This window comes from Anser cygnoides, chromosome Z (assembly GCF_040182565.1).
Source record: "Anser cygnoides isolate HZ-2024a breed goose chromosome Z, Taihu_goose_T2T_genome, whole genome shotgun sequence".
In the NCBI taxonomy this organism is placed as follows: domain Eukaryota; kingdom Metazoa; phylum Chordata; class Aves; order Anseriformes; family Anatidae; genus Anser; species Anser cygnoides.
Window position 1 is genome coordinate 81,289,021 of NC_089912.1, and position 24,277 is coordinate 81,313,297.

At 38.3% G+C, this 24,277-nt stretch overlaps 1 protein-coding gene across 1 annotated transcript in view; it reads left to right on the forward strand.

Moving 5' to 3' along the window:
* Nucleotides 1-24,277, forward strand: part of MRPS27 (mitochondrial ribosomal protein S27) — a 45,844-nt gene that overhangs the window by 18,034 nt on the left and 3,533 nt on the right. The window contains exons 5-10 of the mRNA XM_048051702.2: nt 13,537-13,651; nt 14,166-14,244; nt 15,534-15,649; nt 18,179-18,281; nt 20,432-20,574; nt 23,972-24,127. Of these exons, the coding sequence (XP_047907659.1) occupies nt 13,537-13,651; nt 14,166-14,244; nt 15,534-15,649; nt 18,179-18,281; nt 20,432-20,574; nt 23,972-24,127 (712 nt within the window). The remainder of the gene's footprint in view (nt 1-13,536; nt 13,652-14,165; nt 14,245-15,533; nt 15,650-18,178; nt 18,282-20,431; nt 20,575-23,971; nt 24,128-24,277) is intronic.

Below are 24,277 nucleotides of genomic sequence, written 5' to 3' on the forward strand. Positions count from 1 at the left end.
AATACAAGGAAAAACCCATGTGATCTTAATTTTTAACAAATCATTGTATACAAGCTTGTTAGGTGCCACAAGGCATGTAAGATGAACACACTCTGATCAAGCAAATAGAAAAGTTTTACACCATCTTATTAGAATTTCTAACAATTAAGAAGAGTGTTCCCTACTTTGCCGGCAACAATGAAGACAGTTGGTTTAGTAAAACAATCCAATGGGATCTGTTGTGTTGTGCTCTGAGAACTTCTGTAGTTTTGCTATATGTTGTTGCATAGTATATATTAACAGAGAGCAGATGCGGTGCAGATTCTGGCAGGTGAAAGCTTTTGGAAGTTGGAAGAACATTAAGAGGACCGTGATAAGGGATGAGATAATGTGCCACTCATGGCTCTGATCTTCATTTGTTCTGTTAAACAGTTTGTGGACAAAATGGTCATAACAAAATCAAAATTACTTGACAGGGAGAAGAGAGATCTACTTCTGCATCTCTCTTTAGCAATTGGAAGTGTCAATTTTCAAATAGCTAGCTGTTTTTAGTTACACAAATGGATGTTCGTGCTTCCGTAGGTCTGAAGATGTTTGGTGAACAATCAGCTACTAAGCCATTTAAAAAATAACCTGATTATATTCACTGGGTTGTAGATTTATTTTTGGCCACATTAATAAAGGAATTTGAAAAGCTAACAATGTTGCTTGATTCTGATGATTCATTTTCACTAAATACTTCTATCTTATTCAGAATGTCCAAAAACATTAAAATGCAAGGGAAAAAAATAAAAATAAACAGGTACATTTATCCAGTTTGCATAGATGCTTATTTCTGCAGCATGTACCTGTGAAAAAGTGTTCCAATTCCTAAGAGGAGAAGAAGCTTGTATTACAAACAGACCCACAAAACAATGCTTCGCTGCAATTGAATAGAGGTACTGATAAGCAAAGGTCATAGCTTAACATTTTCCTTGGGTGATTTCTGAGGTTATTACTCTCTCTCTTTTCCTAGAAATGAGAAATTAAGATGTAAATTTCTGAAGGTAAGATGCCTAGTAGACTTGTGAAAAACCTGAATTCAGTGTCTAGTTTTTTTTGTTGTTGTTGTTAATGCTACTTTAATAGTGAGCTATTTTTAAAGCTGCATGCTCCAGATAACATATCTATACTGTCTGCTGGAATGAGGCCAGCTGCATTTTCAGTGCTTCTCTGTACCAGGCACTCCTGTCACTCTGTGCAGCTACCTTTAATTTTCCTTCTGGCAGAGTTCTGGTGACCCCTTTTTCCATCTATGTCCTTTAGTTTGTAAATCTTTAGTTCACAGACAGAATAATCCTTTCCTTACTCCTTTCTTTAGGGTAGTGGTGGGGAATGATGACTCTTAGAAGCTCCTCCTATCACCTCATGATACCTCCTAATTTGCTAAAACCCCACGTCCCCAGGCTTTCCAGCTGCTGCACTGTCTTCTCTTTGCTATGCTAGTTCAAGAGCCTGAGGGACTAGTAAACGTGGGGCTGTTCACTTCAGGAACAGCTCCACGGTTGCTCTCATCTCGGCATTTGTTTTCCATCTTCATCACTGTGACAAGACTTGTGGGACACTGGGATGGCACATCCTTGAAATGTGGCAGAGTTGTAGTCCTTACCTCCCAGCTTTAGCCTCCTTCATGATCTGTGTGCATGTGTGGTGTGTCAGCTACCCAGCTGACTGAGGCAGATCCCTTTTAGCTGAGGGAACAATGTGCTGTCTCTTTGGACCAAGTAAGGATTTGGCCCAGAATGTAGTTCAATGAGTGTTTAAGCAGCCAACAATGAATGCTTTCTTTGGTTTGCCTTTAAAATTTGAAAAGGGCATACAAGAGGGCAGCTGGTACAACCTTCTGTTTTCTCAGCTGTAAATGCAGACACAATAAACACACTCCTAGTTGTTTCTCTTGCTGAGAAATGAACAGGGATTTTGATTTTTATTTCCTCTCCACTGTACAGCTTGTCAAGCTGAAAGTGCACATATTTTGGCAACTGGCTTTGCAAACAAATTTACACCTTTTTGAGTAATATCTTTTTCCAAGCATTGGGGTGTGTATATAAAACTGGCTCTAATCTCTATAGTTAATTTTTTGATCAAAATGTCATGTTTAAATGTCATTTATTTAATTTTGATCTCACCTCTTTCACTGCTCTTTTTATTTAACAAAGGAGAAGAGTGCCCCTTTCTTCAGTCTAATCAGCTAATTCCTACTTATTTCCATTAGGGAATGAACAGAGCAGGGCTAAGTCCAACCAGAAGCAAAATAGATGATCCCTGGCAGTAGAAAGCTGGGAGTAAAATGGACATCCACCACTGCCTATACCGTCTCTGCCAGACTGGCTGCTGGTGCTTCTAACTGAGGGGGTGGACAAAGTACAGCAATTACTGTGAGGGTGTGACAGAAAAGCCTTTGCAGCAAGAGTGGTAAACACAGCTTTCTCTGCAAAGGGGTTCCTTTCTTTGTCTTCCATCGAATTGTGCAGTGATCAACCCTTTTCACAGATATCCCTGGTTAAATTCTGAAGCAGCAACTGCCTCTCATGTGAAGTACTATTGTTCTCTTTTGAAAGTCATGATTCTTTGGAAGAATAAAAATAATTTAAAGAAAAGACTGGAACACATCAGGTACATAACTGCACATAGTTGTAGTGTTTTTCCATGTTTTCTGTCTTCTCTGTTCTCCTGTGCAGCAGATAACATGACGTACATACATAAGCCTCCTATAGCGTGAGTGCTGGAGAGAACTGAATGCTTGTAAATGTCGGTTCAGAGCCTGAATACAAGATCTGAGTAGGGCACTGCAACACTGGCAGGACGTACGTGGGATTGCATCAAGTACTTTGCTCATCACGGAGTACATCACATTTTGTATGTCAGCAATGCCAGTACTGTGTTTTGTTTGTAACCATCAGTCTTGGCTGTGTTCCCATTCCAAAAGGGAAGGCACTACAAAATACTCCTTTGTATTTTGGAGTCCTTTCCCAGTTTTGAGTCTCACAGCCTCATGTAAGGTGCATCTTTTACCTACCCACACAAGGGAACATTTGTCCTACTGTACACGTAGTACTTGAAGTGAGGAACCTACTATTTCTCTTTAAGTAATAGATATGACCGTACAGTATTTTTCTGAAAAGAGCTATCTGAAACAATCACAAAGGTGGTAAGAGCCCATGAATTTCAAACTGCCTGACAAATTGGTTGAGTTAGTTTTGCCATATTTATCCTTAATTTAGCTTACTATTCCATGTGCTTGACATTATATGAAGTGGAATAAAGGACATCCTTGTCTCTCAGAGCATGGAAGAGTTTTTATATGGTGAGAGATACACTAGCCACAAGTTAACCTCTGAATTGCTGGGACTGAATAACTTACTGTCCTGTTGTTAGGGAACAGTTAAAGATATGTCATGAAGGGCTCACAGATGATTGTTTCTGTTTTTTGTTTTGTTTTGTTTTGTTTTTTTAAATCAGGAAACAAGCTGTTGCTCATTGAGACACTACATGAAATTGAGATGGATTCATAGTGGACTGCCCAGTAGCAACTTAGATCAGGGTGAGACTTGAGGAGAGCTGTTGGCCTTCAGGTGTATTTTTGCCCTGATCAGGAGCTTCTAACATTGAGACCAAGCTATGCACCTGTGGTTTGCTTTTTGGAAATAGGTATCTTTTTGGCTGTGGTTGAAACTGAAAGTCAGCATCAGGTGATTTGTCCCCTCTGTAACAGGTATTGATGCTTTATATGAAAACTGCATTTGTTTTCCATGAGCTTACGATGTAGCTTTGCCTCTCTTTTGCTCATGGAGTGCAGAACGACAGCAGTGCACAAGAAAATCAGACTATAGCAGGTAAGAATGATAAGGGCACAGGTAGCAGGTTAAAATTAGGTTAAGTTGTACTGTAGGACTGTGACAGCACATCTGAAAAGGTGAAACCTGGACTGTACAGATCCCATTTGTGTAATGTTTGGCAGCAAACATAAAGTTTGGCTCTTCCCTTACTTAAATTGACCAGTAGGACTCACTCAGTATTTGTGTTCCTGCAGTGCTCTCTTGCCAGCAGCTGCTTCTTTGCTTTAATTGCATGCAGTGTGAGGCTGAACAACTCTGCAGAATCGAAAATCTGTTTGGCTCAGATGCATCTGTACTGTAGCTTTTGATAGTCAAACCGGTGGAATACACTGCTTGTAATCTGTGCAAGATCTACTGTGATCAAACTGAAAAGTGTCAAGGGTTGTGATGGTGAGTGCAATGTTACAGTAGTTAGAAGCTAATCTGTGATGTTTTTGGGGAGTTATTTCGGGAAGCATAAAGAAGTTGAGTAGAATAAATGGAATGCAACGTTCTTACAATGCATATTCCTGCTTGCAATTAATTAGGTGTCTGACAAAATCATGCTATTTTTTTCTCAGGTTAAATTTAGGTTGCATACCAGATACCTTTAAAAAGTTGCTGTTTGCAAATATTGTAATAGTAGCATCTAGTTATAGGCTGTTTTTTCCCTGCATTATTGTATTTTTGTTGGCTTTGAGACAGCTTTTTTTATGCATACCCGTAAAGCGTTCCCTCTTAATGTAATATGAAAGGGGTGTGCCGTGATAGTTTAGGCTTAGCCCTGGAAGGCATAAACTCCTGAACTTTGATCATAACTTGTCCACTTCCCTCTGACACTGAAAAAAACTATTAGAAAACTTTTTTAGAGTCACTGTCTTGTCAGCTTGAAAAGCCTGAGGTACTTTGTCCAGTTCGGTTAATGGAATGCAGACTTCAACATGACATCACTGTAAGTGAATGCAATAGTTGAAGTAAAGATAGAGTAAAAAAAAAAATTTGATTTTCATTTTAGCATTTCAGTGGCTAAAAGGTGGAGGTCTTCCAAGGCATCTGAAGTCATCTATTTATTTTTTAAACGAAAAATCTAACTAGCTTTGAAGCAATTTATTCCATAAAAAAATCACATAATCTTGGATAGCCTTAGTTGAAGAAAGCCCATAGCACAATTACTATTTTGGTACACAGACATTTTTAGACTTTCTACCAATATGCATCTATCAAGAACTAGCTTTCTGCTGAGAAGTAACTTGCTGGCAATGTTCAGTGAGGGATCTCTCTCTCTCTCTCTCTCACTCTCTGCATAGTTAACTAGGTACAAAAATAATTTCAGCAATTATAAATTACAAGTAGGCTTTCACAAACATTTCATTTTGAAAAATGTGTCTATTTGATAACTTGCATACCAAGTTTCAGGGAGGTTGAAAGTTAGTTGAAGAAATGACAGGCATAGCTGGGCTAGTAAAATGGTAGCAATCTGACAAGTATTTTACTTAAGTATATGCCATTTCTTACAGCTATTGTGTTAACCAGTTTTCGGATAGATTAGTAAAGATTCCAGCAAAATTTTGTTGAGTTTTAACACAGAAAGTTTTAACGTGACACACTTAGAAATTGCTGAGGTTCAAAATTTTCCTTAAAGTGAGAAATCTACTGTGTTGTACAGTTCTTAATATCTCTCTGTGTTTTTCTATGCCAGGATACCAGGAAAAGATATAATTAATGCAACTGTTGGCTTTATATTAGACTTCATTATAGTTGCATGGGGACAAGGAAAAGCACTAGAGAGTATCTTAACAGAATCACTATAGCAACAGCTCACCCCATCATTCTCCATGTTTTCCTCAGCCTATGATACTCTCTATTCAATCACTGGATTATTAATGGCATTTATATTGAAAATGAGCTGTTTTAACTGTAAAAGCCCAGGAATATTTTTAAGAGAGAGAAGTCCTAGAAGCTGTCTCCTTTGTAGTCAATAGCTGGGAAAAAGTTGAGCTTTTTGTTATTGTTCTTACTGTTACAAGAAGACTTCACCAGTTTCTTATGAACTGCTGCCCCTCAAGTGAATTTCAGTGTTCTGATGGGAGTAGTATGGATCCTTCATGAGACTGAGAAGAAAATCTGTTTTTCCTGCTAGTCTTTTCCAAAAGCACTGGGAGAGGTGGAAGGTAATGGATTACAAGACACTCTACTATCTTAAGAGTAGGAGAAGAATAAGAACACTATATTAAAGCATCTGCTTGTTCTGTTTCTTTCGTTGGGGTTGTATCTCTTAAGAAACAAGAAGCAGAACAAATCTCACGTGCTGTCCACCTCATCGTTCTCTCTTGGTCATAAAAGGAATAAAGCAAAAATAGGGATTACTTGCTTCATGTTTGCAATAAAACTTCTCAATTTTGTTAAAATGACCTTGTTTTATTTTCTGCATGAAACTAAACTGGATACCACCACCTTTTCTCAGTAGTAGTATTTGTACTGCCACAGTGTTCTTTTCTTTACCAGTCACCCTGGGGATCCCAAAGTGGCCAATTTTAGCTTCAGTGAACTGGCTGGCAACCTTGCCTTTAACTTGACTTGTTTAAGCATTATGCTTTAAGCACAGAAGCCATGTTTATACTGGAATTTCAAATATTAACACATTTAGTTTCTAGCTAGACAAGGCCCATAACTGATGTCATTTTTTGTAAGATTGTGGTATGGGGAGCACATTCACACAAGCATGATACCAAAGAAAACCTGACTTGTGCTGGAAACAAGTGTTTTTTTGTGAAGTGAACTTCCATTGCTGTCCTTCTGGGGAGCGTGTAGTTCTGGAGTATTTTGAATCAACATGGATGTTTGAAGAGCTTTTTAACGAACACGTTTAGCAGCCCAGAACAGTTTTCCTAGGGACGAAGTGTCCTGAGATGTTGTCGTGAGGATGTTGTTTGAGCCTGGGCTATGGCCTTCACTTTTTCACTCTGGTTATGAGCTAACTAGTATAAAGGTTTGAGGAGTTCAAAGCAAGCCTGTGGGATACTGAGGCTGATAAAGTTGTCTGAAGGAGTTTTCCTCTCTGCACTTTGCAAATGATTCTAGAGGGATTCAGGGTTGCCTGGTGTAGCCTAATGGCAGGAGATTGGAAGAACTGCTCCGCTCCAGTTCTGCTAACATTCACTGCCAGTGGAGGGAAGGACAGATAAATAATTCAGGTAATTTTCAGAGCCGATAAATAGCTTGCGACTTTGCTGCAGGCTCTGGATCTGTTGCTGTCACCATTTCTTTTGTGGTGATTCTTTTCTGTGTTTATGTACAAGTAAAGAATTTCTTTTGTGCTGCAGTAAACTCCTTCTCCAGTCATATATTATTATGAAATGTATAGTATATATCTAGGGCTTTATGACTATTTGCTTTTTTCTTTTTAATGTATTTATGTTGTTCACTCTAGTTTAATCACAAGAGTGCCTTAAATCTATCAAGAGGAAGATTATTTAGTGATGTAGGGCTGGAGGTTGATAACAATGGGCAAAAATGCTTTTTCTGTGAGAAATTCAGCTTCCATTTGTTAATTAAGAATTGTCTGTCAAAAAAGCAGGTAGGTCAGTAAAGGACAGACTAGATCCTAGCCACCATGTGTTTGATTGATGTGTGTGATAGTCATTGTTAAAAACAGACTTTGCAAAGCTGAGCTTTTTGTACAGAAGAGTAGTTTCGAGCAATGCAATAAGTGTGTTGACATTACTGAGTGGTGAATTCTGTCCCTTCAGTTGTTAGGAGAGGTTGATGACCAGAGCACTATCCCTAGACTTTCTGAAGTACAGTATGTATTTCTACCAAAAGTATATGACTTTATATATGACAGTATATAACAGTTTGGGTGCTTTTACCAAGCAAAAGGGTTAAGAAACAAAGAAGACTGTTTGTAACATTGGGCTAGACAGAAATAAAAGATGTTTGTAGTATAACTGGAAAGCAAAACTAGATATGAAAAGCATTCTTTAAGTCTTAATCTTTGAATGTGCTTCTGTACTGTAGTTTCTCCTTATCTAAAATGCGATCATTTAGACCTGTTTTGAGGTTGCATTCATCAGTGGTGTTAGAGATCTGTGCAACTCCTGAACAAAAGATGCTACATAAGAATTATGCATTCATATGTGGGTACAGCGAGTCTAATTTAGAAAAATTAATTTTAAAGCTGAAGCGATCAAGAGCTAATTTAGTTTAAAATCAAAGATTGGGGAAAGTCAATAGAAATTATAACAAAAGAAGGGCTGAATATGAGCTTTCTGTAGGGAGTCTGCAAGCTGCTTTTCTTTTTGTGTAAGAGTGTAATTCTGTCTCACAGGATTAGACTATCCCCCATTATAGTTGATTTATATATTTTTAAACCTCTCCTGTTGCTGCTTTTGATAGAAAGTGCCTATATGCTTTCTATAAGTATATAGATACTGATTATCTAGATATAAATACTTATGCTACGTATAATGTTTGAGTTTTTAATTTCACCACAAAAGGAAAGTGTTCCCTCTGTTTTTGCTTGAGTTGGCAGTTAATGTATGCAGTATTTCCTATAGGACTGATATGATTATATATGAATTTTTTAAAAGGGGACATACAAAGAAAAGTTTAGGCCCAGATGCAGGCAAAGAAGAGGTAGAAAAGTAGTTACTTTCATGTATAAGAGGAAATTTCAGTCAACAAAGATTTTTTTTCGGGGCTGTTGTCTTTGACATTGACACATGAGCAATGCCTCTGAGTCCATTTAAAATGCAGAGGATTTTTCCCAAGGCCTGTGGCTTGAAATGACAAACAAAGGGAGATTTCTGGGTGACGTTTCTTTAGCCTTCCAGTTTCCAAGCTAAGCCTGCCTGGAATCCATTTGATCATTATGCGCTGTAGCTAAAAAAAATGTGCCTGGGAAGAAAAAAACATGGCATTGCCAAGGAGCTTCACAGCCCTGTATGACTTGTGTAAAATGTGGAGTGGCTTTGGATTCTTTCCAGTGAGAGCGCTTCTTCCTGGCTCTCAGAGACATGTTGTAGGACATTTATTTGTTCTAAGTCTCCTTACATTTTGCTTCCAGAGATTTTAGAACCTTAAGTGGATGAGAAGACATCTGGCACTCTTCTGATTAAAGCAAACCAACATGCAAACTTCTATTTCTCTCTAGTTCTAAAAGAAGTAAGAGAGATCTGGAGTCTAGATGGATTAAATTAAATGCAGTGATTATCACAAGGAAGGTTCCTTCCCTGGAGTAGAACCTACAAGAACCTACAAGCACTATGTGAATCTTAAAGGTTTTAACTCTGAGGTAGGCAGAGTAACACATCTAAAATATCTATATTGGAAATAATGAAAGAATGAAGAGTACTCAGTGTCTTCCTGTTTCAAATTTTCCAGTTCCTTGTAATGTGGCAGAAGACAGTAACATACTTGTAACACATAACATCATTATTGTATAAGAGATTTTATTTAGGGAAATAGTTTCATTAATAGAAATGAAAAATGAGCAAAGCAAAGTAGAAATGAAGTTTAGAATGTCTTAAAGAGATCTGGAGACCTAAGAGATCATACAGTTGTGTGTACTGTATGTGTAGATTATAACAAAATACTTTATTGTTAGGTCGGACAATGCTGGAGCAGGGAAAGGACCCTTAATATGTTTCACAGATGTGAGAAAGAAAAACTGTGCATTGCACAAGGATGCCCTCTGACAGTACCAGGAGTTGAATACATACACTTAGGAAAGCCATGAAGTACAAGAAGGGACTTTCAGATCAGCTTAGCGAAGAATTAGAACAGATCTTCTGAGCTGGCTTTCCCTCCATATAGCAGAGCTGCTTCTGGTACTGTATTTCTTCTGCAGCAGCTGCTGTGTAACCCAGCACATTTTTCTTCGCAATCTTCTTCATTCATGTCTATCCCCAAAAACAATGAATGAACACTTCAGCATATCTAGGGAAGGGGGTGCAATGTGGCTCCTTAGTGCTTCTCTTTGCTCCCTCAGTGTGGCTGTATTATTTCCCTTGAAAATGAAAAGTATGGGAAAGCAGCATTAGAGTGTATCACCACTTGATGGCACCAAACAAATTTGGAAGACCATTAAAATAAAGAAAAAAAGCTGGGAAGTAGCTCAGCTTTTCTGCAGTGTGGGAGAGCACCAATAGGTCATGCTTGCTGGTTTAGTAAAGCACTCTGTAAGGCACTCTCAGCATCCGATAAACTTTACCATTGTTCAGTTTCTTTTACACAGCATGAGTACTTCAGCACTGCTGTAAATAACCATCAGTGGGGCCTTTGCATGGAATTAGTAAACTAGGAATGCATTCTTAGCCTGATATGCAGGTCAGTTTGTGGGCGAGTGTGTGCTCTTGCTTGCCTAAAAATGTTCAGGTTGCCTTGTACTAAGGCTGTATGCTCATCGTACCTCTTCCACATTGTAATAGTAATCATTTTACAGGTATGAAATAATGAAAATCAAGTTTCAGGACTGAACCCTTGAATAATTTTCCAAAATAAGGGTAATTCTAGTATTACATTCACAATGCCCTTGGTATTGCAGTTGCTGCTTGTCTTATAGATATTCTTTTTCCTGTTCTCTATGGGGACAGAGGTTTTCAGGTCAGTGACAAGGAGGATCACCATATTGATTATTCAGCTGTTAACATTAAAGTGTAGCAACAGTGAGCTCCCCTAATACTATTACAGTTGTTTCTCCTTGTCTCTTCTCAATCCATTATAAGAATCTTGTTCTTCTCAGGTTTTTATTAGTTCTCAGAAAAAATGAGTTTCAGCAGCAGAGATCTGCAAGATAACCTCCTGGTCTTTCTATTAAACACACAGCAATTGCTAGGGGCTTCCTTTATTTAATTCAGTCTGAATCTTCTGCTTTCTGTAATTTTAGCTTCCTTCTGTCTTTTCATCTGTCTCTGAACATATTGCTTTGCTTAATTATATCCTGTTTTGTGTTTCACAGAGAAGGAGGAAGACATTAATGCTTGTCAAAATGACCAGCAATCTCCTCCTTTCCCTGATTCCGTTTCAAATAAAATTGTCTGCCACAACATTTGGTTAGTTTGCCTAGGTTAGCTGTAAAAACAGATAACTCTATTGGCTTCTCTTCTCAGCTAGCAGAAGAGAGACAGAGCTCATCCCAGCATTATATGGATCAGAAACAGTTAAAGATGGAAGCATTTCTGTTTCTTCTTAACTTCCAATTCTCCTTCTACCACATCACAGATTAATGGAAGTGTGTAGTGCTGAGGGAGTGTGTGCATGCACATGTATTGGATTCTTGTTGACATGGAGACAGAGCAATTTTGGCACTAGTTCCCTCTCTTCGTTCCTATGCAACTGTTTTGTAATGAATTATTAGAATTAACTAGAAAACTCTGGCTGAGAAGCTGTTTGCTTTTTGTTTGAGTAGTACCCAGTACACTGGAGATGTAGTCCAAGAATAAGGATCTTAACAGTAACATGCAGTAATTATGTGACAAGTAATGATAGTAATGATAGATCCTGTGATTGTGTGCATGTGTGCATATGAACAAGTACCCACTCCCGTCCAGGCCTTAAAAGCTCATGTGAAGACTTCTTTAAAGAGTTTGTACAATACGTGTCTGAATTCTGTGCATATCACTGCTAGAAACTTGTGACCGAGGATCAGTTTCATCATATTTCTTAGACCTCATCACGTCCCTCTTAGACCTTTTACTGTCCAAGTGCAATTTAACTTGGGAACCTAGAAGCCTTTCCCATTATGGTAGGCTGTAGCACTCCCAAGGTACATGAGATGCTGAGTGCTCTCTCTCACTCTTGTGTACTGAAGAGAATAAATAATGCATTTGCTTAAAGGTGAATACTCAAACCCATTACAATCTTTTTTTTTTTTTTAAAGGAAAGGCCTAAGTCTTTGAGAGCATCAGCATTATGTTTTCGTAAGATTGTTTTTTCCACTTTTGAAACAATATTAACCATTTAATGAAGCAACTTTAAAAGATTCTGGTGGCTTTGTTGCTGGGTACCGGTGTTGCACTCTGACCCATCTTAAATGGCTGGTGAAACAGTCCGTAGCAATTAGATAACTGTTTCATCAAAATATGATTAAATTCAGATGCCTGTAATTGATGCTTCCTGTAAGCATTATTGAAACAGGACTTTAATGAAAGCAAATATATATTCTTGCTGTTCCCAGTATTTGAATTCCAGAGGGAAGAAAATGGAAAGCAATTAGAGCAAGAAAATGGATGTTCATAATTTAATATTCAAAGCATGCTTGTCTTTTTCTGTTAAATTCTAATTTAAGGGAGAGGTTTTATGTGCCACTTAAAGAGTAGTATATTTAGACTTTATGTAGTTTTATAGCTCTGCTTTTGGCACTGAAGTCTTCTGGATGCTGAAGACTAATGCTTTTCCAAGCTTGGCGATCTGTGTAGCCCTTAGCCATGGGATACAATATGCAGAGATTCACTGGGGGGGAAAAAGAGAGTTGGTGGCCACGTTAATCTGATAAATGTTCTGGAAAGCATGCTCACTCAGATGGAAGAGCCACCCTGCCTCTAAATGGTGCTGCAGCTTGGCTTGAGGCTGCAAGCATCTGCACATGAGCCCAGCTCAGTCATCTACGGTTTCTACAGGAAGTGGCACTCAGCTCTGTACTGGGTACTGAGCCTGTTTTTCATGCATACAATTTGAACTGAGAAAGGTTGCATGTATCTATTGACGTTGGGGTGTGAAATTCAGCACTGGATCAAGGCAGCAGCTCCTACCATTGGATTCTTAATTGCTTTTTGAGTCTTTGCCAAAGATAAAGCTGCATATGCTTTTAGTCACTTCTTTTCCAAATACAAAGCAAAGTGTATATGGCTAAATAAGGGCAAAACAAAAGAGGCTGAACTTCAAGTATTTAATTTTACAAATTGGTTAAGCGGTAGAGTAGGTTGCCTAGGAACACTGCTGAAGCCATGACATGAGGTGTCTCAGAGCTAATTAAAAAAGTGTCTGTGAGGAACAACGCTAGTGCAGCTGATGCAGGGGGCAGGGGAAGGGTCTCCAGCAGAGTTTCCCAGTGCGTGAGGCATACCTCACTGATGAAGCATTTCTAAATACAAATGAAGCCTGCAGCAGTCTGAGGAGGCAGTGGTGCAGTGAATTCTTAAGTGTTTCAAGAGAAGCATGAGTTAAAGTGTTCGTGAGATACCAGACTATACAGGCTCTGAAGGTTCAAAGGCAGCAGTATTTTGATGTAATTCTGACACTTTCTGATGTTGTAAGTCATGGAGCAGTGTTGCTTGTTGAAGAGGCCAGCAACAATACAATGTTATATGATGAGAAGGGCAAGGTTAAAGAGCACTACAGTGTTTATAGCAATCTCAGTTGTCTTTATAAATCGTACCAAGCTATTATTATATCATATTCATCGGGGAAAAGCTGTAGGCTTTCTGGAAAGTGAGTTTAAAATATTTTGCATTTGTGAAAAGGTCAGATTCTCTCGTCCTACACACTATTAAAGTATATCAGAGTTTTGTTTTTCTTTTACTGAAAGGGCTATCTAGTGTTCTTTGGAGAGCAATAATTGAGTGACTGTAAAGTCAAATACAGATTTATATATGAGATCATGAAGGGCAGAGGTACTGAAACACAATCTGTTGCTCGTAGATTTTTTTTTTCTGTGGGAACAGAGAATCATGTTGTCACCTGGACTTTTATTATCCTTTAGGTTTCGGCATAGTCCAAATTGCTGGTACTTGAGAGATTGGACCATCCACAGTTGGATCAGACAGTGCTTAAAATATGGTGCACAAGACAAAGCCTTATACACATTAAAAAACAAGGTAAGTTTCTACAAGGAAAAGCCATGACTATATTTGATCAGGTCTTTGAGGCAAGTGTGGCCTACCTGGAATTCGTATTACAGCCAGGTATGGATATTGCAGTTTTTACGTTCAGATATTTCATTGTCAAAACAAAAATTGACGTTTGACCAGAGTTTCAGCTAAAGCTGAAAATTTCAGCTTTTATGTCCCTTTTTTTCCCTTGAACTTTTTTGTTTTTAAATATTGCTGGCATCAAAACATGCTAAATACAGGAGGGACATAAAAATCCCGATAGGCAGTGCCTCTTCTGCTCCCAAAGACCCGGATAAAACGTAAAACAAATCCAGTACATTGAAAGTTAATAGGCCCACATCACAGGAGCAGAGTTAATAAGCTTCTTAAATTGCCTGGCTAACTGTCATATTGCACCAGTGTGAAATGCCATGGTACTGATCTTTCTCATACCTGCAGCGCTATGCTTTGGAAGATTTGAACAGCAAATTTTCACATTCATTTTTTGCTTTCTCTTCAGGTTCAATATGGAATTTTCCCAGATAATTTTACATTCAATATTTTGTTGGATTGTTTTTTAAAGCAGAAGAAATATGAAGGTAAGAAAATATATAGCTATTCTGCATCCCCAGATGTGTGCTATTAAATCCGCAGAGCCTTTCTTTGAATTAAAAACTTCTAGCCATATTTTCTCTGAAGTCACCTTGAAACCACACTTTCTTTCCTTATATAAACTACTTTTCTATATATATATATACATCCCTCTTGTTGGGATCTTACTCATTGTATAGTTTTGAAATATGCAATTCAGAGTATTTCTATCATGATTAATCCCATTCCAAATGTAAGCTATCTTCTCCAACTTTCAGAATTCCAATTTACATGTTAAGATTATCTTTGAAGTTACTAGTGAGAATTGGTATGTTGTAAACCATTCAAAAAACTACACATCTAATCTGAGCTATTTGTCCAGACTTCTGTCTGTCACTGAAGAGAGACAGCTGTGTTGAATGGCCATGTTGAGGTGCCTTTCACTGTTGACTGTTAAAGTGCTGAGATGAATAATCCTCTCATGTTTGATGACAAATATTTAAGGCTTTCATTTTACTGCAGGTTTTCTGGTACTGTAGACTTGCAGTGAGCTTTTCTTTGCATAAACCTTCTGCAAAACAAACAAATGACAGGGAAAATAGAGTCGTAGAAGGACTTGTCTGTAGCTTTTGTCATGAAAGTACTGCTAAATGGCAAGTTAATACATAAACTCATTTTATTTTGAGAGGCCCCCATCTGTGAATTCCTCATTATTCCATCCATATTTCTTTTCTCTGACAGGCTCAAGGCCTTCTATTTAACAAACTGTCCTTCCTGACAGGGAGTGTCACTGCAACTCCCTGTGGAGCTTCTCAAGAGCACTGTTTGCTGAATACAGTGAATGCTATGGGTGATCTGTGACAACATTTCTTCTCCATTGTACTATACTGTCACCTTAAGGGCAATTAATTTAAGCCAGCTTTCTCTTGTTTGTAATCAAAACAAAAGAACAAAGTAATTTTGAAAGTTTTTTTTTTTAAATGTTAATGATTGAAGGGCTGAGCAAAGAAGAGGCAATTGAAGTCAGAAAGCATTGAGCTAAGATGAGTTTAGAAAGCTTCTTTGTTGTTGTTTCCCGTAATTCAATCAATTCTTCCTTCTCCTTCTCATAGCATGTTAGTATAACCCAAATGGGTAAGACTAATTTTCTACTGCTAGTCATAAGAAATCTTTAACTTCCTCTGTAACTACTTCAAAATGTACTGCAACAGTAAAGCATCAGTGAGCATCAGTGGGTGCAAAAGAAAGGAGATGTGAAAATTTCCACTTACTAATTATGTGTCTATTTCTGCCGTAGATGCTCTGTCAGTAGTAACAGAGATCATGCTGCAAGAAAGTTTTGATGAATTCTCAACACAGGTTCTTTCTCTTTATGTTTTATACCAGTATCTGGCAACCAAGTCTGAACATACGGTAAGCTGACCACACTCAAAATGATACTCAGAGCTTCTCTTTCCAAGTGTTGTGTTGCAGTCAGCTGGGCATGCAGTCATCAATATATTTATTTACCCTAAGTTTACCTAAAAATTGAAGTGCTCCAAGTTTTTTCATTTTTTTGAAAACTACAGAAGAAAGGAGAAAAAAAAAAGCAACAGAAGATGAAAGCCAGCTAATAACTTGTCATCAGTTTTAGTTGCTCCTTTCTCTGAAAGGGAAAGTGCGTCAGAATTTTCAGATGTGGCGTATGTCCACTTCAAGGTGATGAAGTGACATCTCACCTGAGTTCAAAGAGGGCTCCATCAGTTAACACACAAAAAAATGTATTGCATATTATATTTGACACTGTTAAAGGTGAGTATTGCTCACCATTATAACTTGTTAAAGTTGATGCTGAAGAAGTACAAAAGATTTTCACTAGGAATTTCACTACCCCATTTGGCTTTGTTTCTGTTGATTTTCGGAAATATTTAAAACTAAAATCTCTCCTATCTTCAGACTGGGTTAGGCTTTCCTATTCATTTCTGTCTTGCTTAAGGCCAACATGACAATTCAGGCTCTTGGAAGTGGCAGTATTCTACCTTCTCACCCATAAAAAGTACTAGAAACCTCCATTTGTCTTGCATAAAACATATTCCAAAATGTTAAGGCCAGTGCCTTAAGATTTTAATCAATTGGCTTGTAATTTCAGTTTTCACTATAGAAAACGTGCGTTTAGTCTTCTCTCCTCCATTCCTCAAGTATACTTGGTCACTTATGTATGACAATCAGAGGGACTAAAATCTGTTTTTTCCATTGTGTTTGTCTATGCTTGTGTATCCTTACTGCAAAGACAGGCACTTGTCAATATGTGTAATATGTTATGAAAGCTGAATATGCAAGCAAGGGTGGTATGGACATACAACATGTTTAAAAGACAAGCCTATTTATACAGCTGTGATGTATTTAATATGCATTTTGAAATAACCCCATCCAAGACCTGCCATAAGCCATATTTTTATATGTGTGCACCGTACAGAGTACCATTCAACACCTTGTAATGCTCAGTACTGTTTTTCTGTGGCTGATTTAGGAATGGCTGTAGACAGAAAATCCCCATTCCTTCTTTCCAAGGTGCAAGACAAGTCAGCCAGTGTCCTGTTGCAGACAGGGCCTTGACCACCATAGCTTAGGGTCCTGCAGCCTGACAAAATGTTTTTTAACTTTGAGAACTGAATCATGGGCAATCTGACTATATTAGTCCCTAGCACAGGTGATAGAGAACTTCCATATTTCTGCTGCTGTAAGTACTGCTGAGCCAGACTGACTGGTTTTGGCTCTCCCCAGAAAGTATCCTCCTTGACTGTTGCATACAATCAGTGTGATTGCCATCTTCCAATGCAAAGGCATTAATGTTAAGTGCTTGCAATTTCTCCAGCTCTTGAAGCCAAAAGGGACAGTTCCCAAAAGAAAGTAGACCTTTAAAGCTCCATTTTTCCGGTTGCATCTGATTTTCCCGTAACATTCGCCGGGAATGCTGAATTCAGCAAGAAACAGACCTATCCTGTTTCATGCCTTTCCTGGGTCAGGCAAATACCTTGTGTGGTTATTAGGTGATGGTATTTTATGGTGGATGATTAACACCTGAAGGGAGACGCAAAAGTTGCTACACCTTGAAAAGACATCTCCTTGCATTAAACCAGGGAATTTCTTTTCAGAAAGTTTCTGCCTTTCACTGGCGGTATTTGTTTGAGGTCTTAAGGTAATAACAAGGTGCTTAAAGTACCCTGCAACAAAATCTGTGTATAGAGAAGCAGACTTCCTCCAGTCTACTGTCTTTTATATCTTGCTCAGTTTCTTCACAAGGGGAGTTGTTCAGCTTCTTTCATTTGCTGAGAAGAAATGTGTATCCTTGAAGTCTCTACTTCTCTGGCCTTGTATTGTACTATCCCACAGCAAAGTAAAATTCACATCACTCTTGTGGTTTTAATGTCCTTCCTTACTGGGTCCCCTTCTCTAGCTTTCACTGGTGGTCGGATCTATCACTGGGACTTGAAGCAGCCCGTAGCAGCATATTCTCTCTGCATTTTCTATTCTAGTGTAGGATAGTGGAGAATGCATCTTACCACATACGTAAAAGAAAGGACTGCTCTGGTACGGAAGCCACATAGTTTTGTTTTCAGCAGCGTTAGCCTGAAGTGAGTGCTGGACATACGGGTCACTGGCAGTGCTTGGCCAGTGTAATCAACATAATCCTTTATCCCTAAGGAAACACAATGGTTGACTTCCATTGAAAAGATCCTCCCATTTTATTGTCTTCTGGAAAGAGGTGTTCTTTATTATACATACACTGTTCTTCAGGTTGTGTGTACTGTTACTCTGAACACTGGACATGTTTAATGATTCTTTACTTTGTTAGTAAGATGTGATGAAGGCCATGTGCTGCCTTTGGTTATTGCAGTATTTTTGTTCGTGTTTGTCAAGGAACATGTACTTAGTTTACATTTTAGTTTACATTATTTGCAGTGGGAAGAGGAGAGGAATCTCGGTGCATCACTACTGCTTACAGGACTAAAGCAAACAAGCACTGTGGGATTTAGCTCCCAGCTGTATGGTTATGCATTTCTTGGTAAGTTTTACTTCCCTCACAGTCGTTATTTTCCCTCTTATCGCCACTGGATGAACTAAATTTGTGCACTTGCTTTATTAAAATGTAATCAATGAAAAGACTAAGGAAAAAGGCAGAAAGAGTGGAAGAAACAGTTTCAGAGTTAAGACTGAATGGAGGAAAACATTCTTAGAGAGCAGTAGGGTTGGTTTATGTGTGGACCAACACATTTTCTTGATAAAATCCCACAAGACAGAGTTCTGTAGAACAAATCTATGGTAATAGACAATATGTTCTTTTTCTAGATAGAGTTTATGAACTTCTTAAAATAATCTTTACACACCAAGAATTACAGAGACCGCACCCTGAAAAACACTATGTTTAGAACATTTACTACTCACTGTAACATTAATGTTTCTGTTGTGAACAGCAGATAGCAGCATCTTTATCCTGTATCTTTTAAGAAGCCTTCACCAATAATGATATGCTGTATTATTTAGAGAGCAGGTAGATCAGAGTACATCCAGAACAGGAGGGAAGGGGGTTAGGAGGTGGGAAAGAAAGGATAAGCAATTCTTGAATTTCCTGCAACCTTTATGGGAGTATAGTCCAGAAGGGTTTTGTCTTTCTCTGTAAAATGATTATTTAATTAAGAGTAAACAATTAATTTAAAATTTTTCATTATGCAATTGTTCCATTACAGCATTAACTTTTGTCCTAGAATTTATTCAGGGTAATAAGAAGAGGACACGTTCTTAAAATGCAACCTCAAAATACAATGGATAGTGACAGTGTTAGGATGCTGATTCTGATTTATCATGACTGTAAAATGAAAACCTTGTTTTCATTGAAAAAAGAGGATAAACATTAAAATTAATTGGAAACCTGATTTTCAGTGGAGCTGTTTGTTATCAAGTGGAGATGCTGATACAGACAGGGACTTCGCTGTACAATTGGCATTCAGTTTGGTATAGGTTTTGTGTCATAAAGATTGTTTGAGTAGAGGCTGTATTTCACAAATGTACTCACTGTTTCTGAGCAGTAGTACTTGTTCCATGACATTGACATTCAGTAGATCAAAAGGTATTTGCTGTTATGTCACATATTCCACAGTCTTGCCAGCACTAATGGAACTGACCTCTGAAAGAGTGAAAGATGTCTTCAGGCACAGAGTAGCCTAAGGCAGCTTAGCTATTTTAATTTGTCCATAGTCCATAAGCTTTGTGCAGTTACTACGTTGCTTTTCTTAAAGTGTTCTTTTCCCTGTGGAGAAGAGTAACGATTGTTTTCACAGTTCTGCATTCTTAGAGCCAGAGTTTAAATTAAAGTGAGGCTTGGATGGATAACTCTCATAAGCTACACTGCAGCGTGTTTTTTTGAACATAGACAACAACAAAATCAAGAGCTTAGAGTGACAGTCATAGCCCATTAGTACTCACCAACTAGAATGTCATGTACGTTTTCCCCATTATGGAGAACAGAAGTTTTGTAGTCTTTACTGTCACCCTCAGAAGAAAAGCTAGGTTGTCAGTGGTGCTGTGCATCATAGGTCCTGCTAGAGTCATGAAGACCTTGGTGCACAGGGTGCTCCAAAATGAGAACCAGAATTTCATTTTTGCAGGTCTCCCATCTTTTCTTTAAGGAAGTTCCAACTAGAAATAAGAACACTGAGCTGTACAGTTAAGTAGAGCATGTGCTTTAAGTCTCATATGATCTGGTCTTGGTACATGTGTGAGCAGACCGTAAACACCATGGGTGTGAGTCCTGCCTCTCACATTTAGCACACACATGCTGCACAGTGAGTCCGTGAATGCTGAACTATTTGTCTGAGATCTTCAGACATCCTTCTCAGAGATGCTGACTCTGTGCCAGACAACCAGGAAGCCTGGCCATTTTTCCACTTCTCTGTATGGGCAAAATGTAGAGATGAGGGGGAGAAAATGAGGAGGAACAATAAACAAACAGGGACAAACGGGTAGCAGTCCTGAAGCTGGCAAAAAGAAGGCACTTTAACAAAACAAGAGAACAATTCTGTCACAGCAGCTTTGTATCTTGTATTTACCACAAAAGCCTGGAAACTTGCTTTCACTTAGAGAACAGAACCAATCCTTATAGATTACCTTAGGACTCAAGTGTTCAATTACTAAACTCAAAGTATTGTTTTATCACAGGGAAGGTGGAGTTGAATAAAGGTTTAAGAGCTGTTTACAACCTAATGCCGCTGATGTGGACACCTGGATACTTGAATAGAGCCTTGCAAGTGATGGAGAATGTAGCTTCATTGCCAGGAGACATCAAAATCTGCAAAGAAGCTGTAAGTCTGAAGACTATAACCTGCATAACACAAGGAATTCCACACTAGTCAAACTTCAGTAAAACCTGTAAATTACTTGTCTTGCTAATGAGATGATAGCAGACCTTTACAAGCCTAGTAATACTTCAGAGGTCTCTGGAAGACAGGAGGGGAAGTAACATTTAGAGCAGAAGCATGGCTTCAGTTAACAAGCCAGCAAAGATGTCTATTGGCATGTCCTTGCGAGCGTCTACTGTTGCCACAAGCCATTTATGTCTTAAGCGGCATGCCCCCCCAAGGTACTTTCCCATCTCTCTCAGAGACATACTTGAAGATGAAACGTCACATCTTGTACCTCTCCTGGCTAATTGCATGTGTCCTTTCATGTGGAATCATGTCCTGAGTGATACTGGTCCAGAGACAGGGCAGGGTGATTTCTAGAAGGGTTGTAGTGCCTGTGATAGGGAGGATAAATGAATTTGGTCTGTTTGCGAGGTCAGCTCTTATGAATGTACTTTAGTATTAGGAGTGCTATGGGGCTTCACACTGCTCCTCGAACCAGGCAGCTTAGGTGGAATAATTCAGAAAACTACATGGTGTGGTGCATTAAAACAGCACTGAAGGGCTTTCTGGTATTGGGAGTGTCCCTTTTGCTAACATCAGTACTAGGCTTACAGCCCCTACATTTCGCTTGATGTACAAAGGCCAGGTCACTGCTCAGCAGGTCCTCCTAATGCCCCATAGTCAGAAGCAGCTCTGTGTAATACTGGATAGGGCAGGGAAGGAAGCATCGTATCTGAAACCTACACTCTTTAGAGTTCTCTCTTTGGGTGTGGTTCAGCAATTTTCTTTTTTACTCCAAGTCTGAAGATCTCAGCCTAATAAATTGGTGATTTTTTCTGCTTATAAACCCTAGGCAAATTAAGAAACTCCTCAGAGTTCTGGATTATAGACAAACACCCTAGTGCTGAAACAAGGTTGCATCTGTCTATGTAACATTACATGCAACCAGGTACCTCAAGTCCAGTAAGGTCCTTTATATCTGTGTTTGTACTGATACTGTAAAAATAGTAATCTCCAGTAACGAGCAGCAATGCTTTCTTTGCAGAAATGTTTTACTTTGTTTAGTGAGCAGCTTAAGCTGCAGAGTTTAATTACATCTGTCATTTAAGAATTTGCAAAATAAGGTTGTTGCTGACTATTCACTATTGCTGCAAGTGTCTCTGTACAAATCCAGTAGAAGAGTCCAAAAAGTAATAACCATGAGACCTACACAGGAACTTCCCTGAAGAGATGTGTGGCCTGATTTGGATTTTAGGTAGCTGTATAAAAACAATAGTGCAAGTCACACAAGTTTCACCAAGCTAAGGACCAAAAATGGGCCTTGATAATATCAAATGTTTTGATATTATCAAAATAATTTTTCTCCAATGCATTTTTTGTGACCACAATGCACTAAGAAAGAAAAGGAAAATATTTTGGTCTGCATCCTTATCTGGTATAAAGTAATTGCATTATATCGATTTGTATCATCTGACCTTTTCCACAAGAATGCTCATTAAGATCTTACTATTAAGGATCTGTATAAGATATTTTTAATTATTATCTCCAACTGAAATGCAGTGTTCCCAAGGGTGAAGGACTAAGAGCACTGAGCAGGTCAATACTGGGGTCAGTCAACATACACTGAAAGCAGATGTGGTGGAAACAACCTCACATGCATAAACTCCTTTTTCCTGTAGTATCTTGGGTAGCTTTTAGGCAAGCCTAAATTGACCATTATGCAATTCTTGTAAATCCATATCATAGCACTAGTAAATATGGGCAATGTTGTAAATTATTGTCCTTGCATGCCTGCACAATAGCAGGCATGAGAAGGAGATACAAACCTGAGAAAGATACAACCCTGTTTTCACAACCTTGGTTCTTTTCCCAAATGTAATATTATCTTCTGGCTGAAGAAATTTCGTTAACTAAATGAGAAGTTTTGGGATTAACTTTTTTTAGTCACACACTTGTTGAAAACGTTTTCAAGTGATTGGCCGTTCAGTATCAGTCACTTTTTTCTCAGGCTCTAAGCTTCCTCTGTTTCTGACTAGTAGGGTGCCTCTTTTCTCTCTGCCATGACTATTGGGAGAGAGAATTTCTGTTACTATCATAACAACGTAACAAAAATACTATTTTAGTATTGTGCTATATTGTGTTAACTGTGAACAAGCAAGTTTTGGTGTGTGGAATTGTCTGAGAAACTCTCCAGATAAGAGTTTATGTATCTTCAAGCACTCAGTAATGATTTCATTGATTATTTAATCCTGTTTCAGTATTGATAGTTTAAGGATTACATTTCAGTGCCAAGAATTTTTATTTCTTTAGCATTATATATACTTACACTACGAAAACGAAACCAGTAGGTATCAAGAGCCTTTTGCTTGTGGAAAGTGTCATAGATTCAAAGGTTACACTGTTACTTCATTCAACTGATAAACACTAAGGATAAGGATTCAGAGAAGGGTAACAGCTCTTTACATTTGTAAAGGCTGAATTTTAAAATGCAGGCAGCCTATATCCAGTAATTGCAGTTATAGCAATCTTCGTAGTACCAAAACAGCAGCAGCATCTATATAGCAATTCCATCTTTCGTATCAATTATACATAAAGAAATAGTTTACCAAGTCCCTTAGTGATGCTAATGCATTCTTTTGATACAGCTGCAGTTAGGAGAAGGTGGTTCTCTTGGTACCTCTCAAGAGAAAAACATGAAGAGAACAAGGGTATCATAGAGATTAAAAATAAACATTTACCAACATATCGTTATTATATATATACCAACATACATATTACTATATGCCCACATTTTCGTTTTTCCTGTTAAATTACCCAGCTAATGACAGGAATGAATGTTGTTGTTGAACAGGTAATTTTCCTTTTCACCAAAGGGGAATCAAGATGGTCTATTAAAGATTATATGCTTTGAATGTTTGATAGTAACATCTTACTTAGATGTATCTGTGATTGTATATCATGCTAGTGTTATTATCACAGTGGCTACCATTTAACATTAATATTTATGACTAGATATCAGGCTAAGAGCAGATGATAGTCTAATGCCTGAGATATCCACAAACATCTGGATGTATACATCACCAGAGTCAGGGAGTTTTACTGTTGATGGAGGCTGGCAGAGTTCTTCTGTTGCAGGGACTTTAAAATGCCCAGCCTCAAAAGTCCAAAATACAGTATGTAATTCTTCCAAGAATTAGTCCATTTACTTTTAGAATTTGGTTTTCTCTTTATCATACAGAGCAGTCATCTTGAACTATGGAGTAACTCACAAAGCTGTTTGTAGATGCAACAGCAGTATTACTCAGATTGTATTTCCAAACTGTTTATGCTAACAGTGACAAATCTGATTGTTCAGGTTGATGTTCTGGAGACCATTTTGCAGTCTGTCCTTGAAGCAAAACCTGGTCCAGAATCATCCGAAGAAACCAAGGAATCAGAGCAAAAGTCACAATGTGCAGAAACAGAAGAAACAGAGCAGTCTAAAATACCTGAATACTACAGCCGATTCAAGGTAGGAGATTTTCATTTATGTAAATATTCTAAGCTGTAATAGATCTCCATAGTAAATACTAGAAAATAAATACGCTTATCATAGCTAGTAGACTAGCACCCTTTCAGTGCATCAGGAGTCTACCTGACATTTCTAAAACTGTTGTCACCT